This window comes from Gopherus evgoodei, chromosome 2 (assembly GCF_007399415.2).
Source record: "Gopherus evgoodei ecotype Sinaloan lineage chromosome 2, rGopEvg1_v1.p, whole genome shotgun sequence".
NCBI lineage: Eukaryota > Metazoa > Chordata > Testudines > Testudinidae > Gopherus > Gopherus evgoodei.
This window is the reverse complement of record NC_044323.1, coordinates 58,087,284-58,095,645: the sequence shown is the minus strand read 5'-3', so window position 1 is coordinate 58,095,645 and position 8,362 is coordinate 58,087,284. Positions and strand designations below refer to the sequence as shown.

The 8,362-nt window shown below is 43.9% G+C and overlaps 1 protein-coding gene across 1 annotated transcript; it reads left to right on the top strand.

The window, feature by feature from the left end:
* Positions 1 to 2,872: 2,872 nt before the first annotated feature.
* FERD3L (Fer3 like bHLH transcription factor) lies at positions 2,873 to 3,364 on the top strand. The gene has a single exon (XM_030549314.1). It carries the CDS (start codon positions 2,873 to 2,875, stop codon positions 3,362 to 3,364), a length of 492 nt encoding a protein of 163 aa, XP_030405174.1.
* The last annotated feature ends 4,998 nt before the right edge of the window (positions 3,365 to 8,362 follow it).

Sequence of the window (8,362 nt, the reverse complement as noted above, 5' to 3'; positions counted from 1 at the left end):
AAAACCTCTATACAAAAGTTTTGCATGGACATACATCATATATTTCATCCCCTCCATTTCTCTCAACCTGTTACAGTTTGATGCATTCAAAATGTGTTAAAATATGTCTGAAATGATAGCTCACTGAATTTATTTTATACTCCTTTGAAATAAGAAAAAAAGTTTAGCTTATGTTCTTTGGAAAGAGCTAAAAACAACTTTACAGCTGAACAGAATTTGACAACATGATCCCCTTGGATTTTAGCCATGTACCTTTTCCATTAGAACTTCTCATTTGTCCAATCAGAATACTATGTTTTTATTCAAACCTAAATAGCAGGTGGATTCTGTAATAATCCTTCCCTGTGTATGTTACTGTATTCTGTTCCCTTTGTGATGCAATCATAGGGTTTTGGTTGCTTCCTTGCCTGCTTTGCTCTGTGTTTTGTCTCCTAATTTCTTTTAATTCAAAATTTGGACCAGAAACCAACAAAAACCTCCGAGAACATCAATTAGTGTTTGAGGAGCCTAGGCTAATCATCTGATACTTCTTCCAATCTATTTTAGCTTCATACCTTCAAACCATCCTGGCTTGTTTCATTTTCTAACGTAAATATATTACTGGTAAGGAACTTTGCATTGGAAATAATTTGTGGTCAGCTAACACCCTTGCCAAACAACTTTAAACTAATTTTACCTGTGTATCTTTAAACAAAACAAATTGAAACTAGGTAAAATGAAAGTGAGCATGTTTAGTTCCTTTTCAGATAAATCGCCCTATGCGTTTAATTGCTCATCTTCTGCTCTTCAGACAATCCTGAATAATTAGAACCCTTCAACTTCTTGTGTTAGTTTCCATAGTTCTTTGTGATGATCTTGATTTACAGCAAATGTTTACTTAAACATATAAATAACCACACTGTCGTCCTATGCTCTCTCCTTTTTTAATGTAAACCCCCTAACCACATTAGTGAGAATGAACTGAATCTGTGTTATTTCTGTTTTTTATTATTATTAGATATTTATTAAGAAATATAAATGCACAAAAAGCCGTTAAACAGTTGAAATAACACTGGGACTACTAATAATGCGGGTGTAAAAAGATGAAGAGAGGTGCACTTTAATTTGTGAGTAAAAGGGCAGGATTAAAAAGCCAATGCACTAATTGATTTTAAAATGGCGTATTTTGCCTATTTCATACTGATTGGCACTCAGACAGTGAGTACTTGCAGAAATGTTGCTTACCTGTTGGGTCCCTCATGAACGCGCCTAAGTTCCGGGAGCTGTCCAATGTACCTCTCCTCTTATCGGTTTACCTTCAGGATGGGGTCCCAAACCAGGTAATCTACCAGACTCCTCTGTTCTCTCCTGATCACATCTAACTGTGCGGGGTAGCTCTTTCCACTTTTCTCTGGAAGCCCTGGATTGCTTCATATAAAAACTGTAAGGAAGAGTGGGAGAGTCATGCAGGGAACATCCTTCCAGCCTCATCTTTCGCAGAAAAAGCTATTTGATTTGCACAGCTGCTCGGCGTGTTGGAAATGGGAGGAGAGCTTTGTCATTGGAAATGTTTGCAATCCTGTAGCCAAACAGGAAGGATTTTCCCCGCTGTTTTTTTGTTTGTTTCTCGGGATTTTTTGGGGGGAGCGGGGTATTGGGGTTTGAAATCTCCGCACAAAACTTAAAGGCTAAATAGCCCCAAAGAGGACGTGGTGTGCTGATGATGCATTATACGGATTAAAGAAATTACCGATACGTGTTTGTATTTCAAAAATAAACTCCAGTCAAGACCAAAAGGTACCTCGTGTACAAACGATGCACAGCAGGAAATCGATAAAGAGATGCCATTCCAATTAAAGAATGGTGGATCTGACAAATCATTATATCCCTAGGGCCAGTGTGCATATCTAAATACAGTAGGTGGTGTCTGAACTGCAAAATAAACCCTCCTGCCCCCTAAAAATGCTAGCTCGACACGTCGAAGGTAGTCAGCAGGATTCTGATAAAAAAAATCGTATTGTTCTCATTGCGTGACTTTAGCTGGATTCGAATATGCCCAGGCGTTGATTGGGATAAAAGCCTACATTCGTCTGAAGTGCAGGAAGAAAGAGTTTCAGATCAAGTGCTTTGAGACTGGCTGAAACAACAGGAGCTTTACAAGCCAGTGTTTTACTGCCCCGCTGGATAGATGTTTGAACTGTAGTTGGGGGGTCGGGGGGGGGGGGGAGAGCCGATTCCAACAGTTACTACTGGGAATGCAATATGGGGTCCCCTACAATGCTTGCTTAGGCTAATGGAGATCCTGTTATTCAGCTCTCCTTGCACTGGGATACAGGGTAAACATTCCCCCGGTGACCCTTTGCATACAGGTCCCCTCTTCAGGACATCATTAAAAGCCTACATGCACTTGTCTGACATCGATTGTCAGGCACGGTCGCAAGGTGCAGAGATCCGTGCAGCGAGCAGGGAAACGAGCCCAGGGGAGAACAATCTTGGCCGCTCGGGCTTGAAAGAGGCTGAAAATCGTTTGGTTGCGGGTGTGTCAGGAGAGACAAAAGGGCGCAGCAGGTAAGAGCTAGGGACGGTTGCCAAGAAGGAACTGCCTCTGATCGCTGTGACAGGATTGAAGCCCTGGGGACCTCTCTCCTTGGAACATCCACGTGTCCCCGAGGGGCTGCCTGTCTCCTCTCATCAGCATCGAGGGGAAACATTTCATAGCCTTCCTCTTTGGTGCCGCTAATCCGGTTATCTGTTGGGTTATAAATATTAATGCCCTTGCGCCGTTCGGCTGGGGATGGTACCAGCCAAGCCCTCTGTGAAGTGAGATATCAGCCTCTTCCCAGCCCGCACAAGCCCTGGGAGAATCGATGAAATACCCAGCGGAGCCCAGCAAATGGCGTATCAGGAAGGGCCAGTGGGCGCCTCGGTGCTGGACTTCGTGGCCGATCTCTCCCTGGGGTCTCCCGAGTGCCACCCCCAAGAGGTGCCCAGTCTGGACCTGTACGATTTCTCCTCCAGACCTCCGTTTGGGGAGAGAGCCCTGGCTCTCCGAGAGGGCATGGCCAGGGGGCTGTCTCTGGCCCCCTTTGATGATGGAGACCCAGAGGAAGAGGAGGAGGAGGAGGAGAGAATGAAGGGCACGTCTCTGCTGCACAGACCCAAGAGAAAGCGAGTCATCACCTGTGCCCAGCGCCAGGCTGCCAACATACGGGAGAGGAAGAGGATGTTCAACCTCAACGAAGCGTTTGATCAGCTGAGGAAGAAGGTGCCCACCTTCGCCTACGAGAAGCGGCTCTCCAGGATAGAGACCTTACGCCTGGCCATTGTCTACATCTCCTTTATGACTGAGCTCTTGGACAGCTGCAACAAGAAGGAGGCGAGCTAAGGAGCCGAGGACGCAGAACTTCTCCATCCAGGGATGGAGGCGGACAGCATCCCAGCCCGGGCAGGCAAAGGAGAAAGGACAGGGGCGCAGTTTAGCACAGGCAGTGCTCTTGGCTCTCCGGCTAGTGCCTGGGGTCACGTAGAGGATTCAGGGGATGATGCTATAAGATCAAATCAAGGGCCACTTTGGGAGGGCGGGGCAGGGAGGAAAGCGTCACCAGCTGTACATTCATTGGTATCTAATGGGACTTTGGGCAAGGAAAGGAGTGATGAGTTTTGTTTGTTTCTTTGTACTTAAAACTTTGCCACATGCTGCCTCTGGGAAAAGGTCTGAGGCTTCCCCGCTCACATAGACCTGATGGCTTTCAACGGGATTTTCCTGGGAGGCATCCCTGCCTCACAGTGACGGGGAGTAAATGCTTTCCACATGCCGCCTATTGAATATCTTCATGTTAGCGGGGTTTGCCTTTCAAAAGTCCCTATTCTTTTCTTCTGGCCGGAAAAGTCAATCCAATGCATCACATGACCCCCAAAGCGCAGAATGGACCATTTGAACAGAGCTGGGAATTGGCCCGGGGTCTTCCAGCAAGTCCAACCAAGTTTCGTGGGAAAGGAGGGGGCTAGGGTAAGGTGTGGGAGCGAGTCCAGCCGCGGCCAGGCGATGCTGGAAAGTCCCGGAGTGAATGAAAGAGAACAGGGGTGGGAGGGAGGTGAGCCTGGGTGAGAGGGGAGAATGGCTCCCCGAGCGATCAATGCTCCGCGTGAGCAGGGAAACCCACGCCCCTGGATCCGTCCTGGAGGGATCTCTGCTCCCTCCCTCTCTGGCTCGGCTGCCGAGGCCGGCCCGCCTGGCTCCGTTCGCCTCTCGCGGGCACATAGCTGGGCGCAGCGGCCGGGCGCCCCTAGAAACCCCGGCGCTTCCTCGGTTGTGTCCCCTCGGCCCAGCCCAGCCTAACTGGCTTTCGCTAGCTCGCTCGCTGCCGTCTCTCCGCCTGCAGGTGGGGGCGGGCGGACGCTTCCTCCAGGCCAGGCGAGGGGCGAGTTTAATTTATTTTGGCATTATCTGAGAGCGCCGCCGGGGTCACCCGCTCCCATGTGCCCGGGGCCAGTGACGAGCTGAGCAGTGAAGGGGAAAAGCCACCTCTCCTGCCAGCTGCCTCCGCTCCTGCTCCCCTCTTTACTCGGGGCTGCTTTCCCCAGCCAGAGCTCTGGCGTTTGCCCTGCAAACTGAGTCCTCTGCCTGCAGGGGCTCTCGGGTGCTTTCTGAGCTCAGTTCTGGCCTCAGTCTGGCGCCTTATGTGTGTTCCAGCTTCTCTTCCAAAGCAATGGGGAAACTGACAGAGATCAGTCACCCGTGGCAGTTTTTACATCAAGCCTGGATGTGTTTTTAAAAGAGCTGTTGTGGGAATTATTTTGGGGGAGTTCTATGGCTTGAGTTATGCAGGAGGAGGTCAGATTAGATGATCACAATGGTCCCTTCTGGACTTGAAATATAGGAATCTGCCTAGTGTATTAGTATCACTGGAATTGCATGTGGTCTGGGGAAAGAAGGGTGGGCGAATTTTTTTTTTTGGGGGGGGGAGGAATGAAAATTTGACTCATCTAAAAATAAATTTGAGATTTTGAAAGTTTTTTTAAAAATTTGACTAGCTCTAAAGACGATTTGAAAACAGAAAAAAATGTTTTCATGTAATTTCCTCCCAATTTTTAAAAAATTCAAAATATTGCAATTCAGAAAATTCCAAACACCTGTAATCTAAATCTGGATCATCTATATCTACATTGCAGCCAAGTATCTATCTATCTATCTATCTCCACATACATTCTAGTGTTCCTGCTCCCTCTCACCTTCCTTTCTCATGGTTTTCCTTCAATTGATATGTTATTACTTCTTCTCCAGTGAGATAAATAAAACAGGTTTATTTACCCCCACCTTATATCAAAAGCATCTTGATAAACAGTTTAGGGTCTGAGTGTGCCCTCACTGAAGTCAGTGACAGAACTCCCTTTTAATTAAGTGGTATAAATCTGCAACAGTGCCAAACAAAAGAGTGTCTCTGGTTTTTTGCCAGTATAACAAAGATCAGAATCTGGCCCAAGTATCTATGATTTATAGTCCATGGTTTTATTAACTCCCATAAGGATTGTTATTGTTCTGTCTCATTATGTTTATTATTTACTATTAATATTGTTATTAACATTTGCATTGCCAAATGCTTATTCCTTACCTGTGCTGACCTTCCTGATTCAGAGATCAGTTGCTTTGCAATATATCTGCTTTATGAGTTGTTGAAATGTCTTTTCTAAGAGAGGGCGGGCTGGCTAATACAGCCCAAACCTCACTATAAAACTGGAGTGCTTCCTATATTAGAATATATTCTGCTAAAAATGAAAAATTTTACTAGAAGTGAAGATTAAACCTTTCAAATCAACAAATGGCCCACATATATATTGTTGTTACCACTGTATAAAGAATCAAGATGAAGACAGGTTCTTTAACTACTCTATATTACAATCTGTATATAACTGTTCTTTCCATAGAAAGGCTGTGTATCTCTTCATGAGTGTTCATTTCTGTGTCATTGGATAAAATTAGGTCTCTATAACCCATCTTATTTAAAGTTAAGAGCTTCAAAATGTAAACATGTCTGTGTCAGATAATTCAAAAATTATTGGTTTTCTCTTTTTGGCTTATTAACAAAACATTGCAACATTTCAAGATCCAAATTGTTTTCATACTTGTGTTAACAATTAGGAAAAGCCAGAAAGCAATGTCTGTGTTTTATTATCTATGTATGACCCAAAATCCTGATCCTCTATAATTAATTATTATTAAAGAATTCACTGGAAATTTGACAATAGTAAGTCAGAGTTATAGTGAAATTCCTGTTTGAATCATTGATTTTGAAGAAAAAAATGCCACTGCAGTTTATACCAGAGGAGAAAATGTATAAACAGCGCAGGGCAAATGTCAAGGACCTTCAATGGTGTAAATTGCTATAGCACTATTGCCTTCAAAGGAGCTACTCCAATTGTATGTTGATTTACATGAGGGGAGGAGCTGACAAATGTCTTCCTACAAACCAGCTATCTGGCTTTGCTTGCTTCAATTGATTCATCACTGACTTGGATGACTTTATAAAAAGGACTCGGAGCATGATCTGATGCAATAGTATCCTTAGTGCAATGCTCTCTTGGGCTCCCATCAACAACAGTAATTAGATCTGTTTAGGCAGACCCCTTCACCCATGTGGGACTCCACTGAAGGCAGTGGGATTCCACATGGACCCATCCATCTGCCCCTGTTTGTCAAGTTGCAATATTGGGGCCATGATGTGCCAGGCATGTAAACACATTTTGGAACCATATTGGACAAGTTTCCAACTGCAGTATAATCCCCTCTCATTGCAATCAAATGAACAATGGGCCTGATTCTCATCTCACTTACCCTGGTCTGATTCAAGAGTAACACTACTAAAGTAAATGGAGTATAAATCTGGTATATCTGGGATCAGAATAGGATCCAGTGAAATCCTGGCCCTATTGAAGTAAATGGCTAAACTCCTATTGACTTCAGTGGGGATAGGATTTTAGCCAGTATATTTAAAGGTTTCCAAAACACAGCAGCCACCAATGCACAAGCCATAGCAGCCTCCAATGCACAAGCTAATCAGTTATTGGGTCTCCTAAAGGACCATGTCTTTATGACCGCATTAAAAAGAAAAACTGACGGTGTCAATTACTCCTGGGAAAAGATAATAATGGGGTTTTTAAAGTCTTAGAGCTGTTTGAACAAATACCATTTTTAGATCTTGCTCTGAGGCGGGTTTGTTTATGTTCTCTTTGCTCACTGAAGGCTGCCTTTTGGTAGAAAGCTGAGTTCCCTCATAGCTATCGGGTTACTCTTAGTATTCAGACATGTAAACCAAAAAATAAGTCTAAATGGAATCATATTTGAAAGACATTACCAAGCTTTCCAAGAGAAGGAAAAATAATCAAAAGACTTTACAATCTATATTCAGGCTGATCTTGTTTTACAGCTACCCAACCTGAAAGCAGATTTACGCAAATTAGTGCTGGAAACAGAACAAAATATTATGATAGCATTGAAAACTCCTGCATCCACATTCTGACTAGCTACTAAGGCCTCATGATTGGTGTTTATTATCACATTTGTCAGCATTTCCATTATAAACACACTAGTGTGGAGGGTTTATAACTCAGCTATAAAAATTCCCTCCAGGATGAAACTTGATAATTGAGGACTTAGCCCAACAACTCTTTTTTTTTTTCCTTCTACAAACTTTAAAAGAAATTAGGTTTTAAAGTCACAGAGATACTAAGAATAGATGGGATGGGGGCTTGGACTTCTTTTGTTTGCTTGTTTTGGGTACTTCTTTAACTTCAGATCAGCTGTGTTTCTTAAGATGATTTTCTCTGCAGCCATTTTGCTCCTTAATATTAACGTGAACTCTTTGATGTATTTTTAAAATTGCAAATAGCTGAGATAATGAGCTTTAAAGGGTGACTGCTGCGTATATGTCGGACTAGTTTTCGTAAGGATTTTTTTCTGTGCATTGGCATTAGTGATCCAATATAATGAAAGTGCAGCAGCCTCAAGAGTGTTTCATATTCTAGCCCTGCATGTTATGCCTGCACCATAGGTGACACAGGCTGCCGCTCGAGAATAGGACTTTTTAGCCACTCATGACACTTCAGCATGACACATAGGGCTTGTCTTCACATACAGCACTATAGCGTGGTAGCGCTTTAGTGAAGATGCTACTACACCAATCGCTGGCGATCTTCTCCCATCACTGTAGTTAATCTACCTCCATGAGAAGCAGGAGCTATGTTGACAGGAGATGCTCTCCCATCAACATAGCATTGTCTACATTGAGGACTATGTCAGTCGCTCAGGGATGTGGATTTTTCACACCCCTCAACAATGTAGTTACACCTATATTAGACTGTAGTGCAGATCAGGCCATTGTAACTG

What these genes read in the sequence shown, in the direction of transcription:
- FERD3L (XM_030549314.1), top strand. Translation starts at nt 2,873, where the DNA reads ATGGCGTATCAGGAAGGGCCAGTGGGCGCCTCGGTGCTGGACTTCGTG.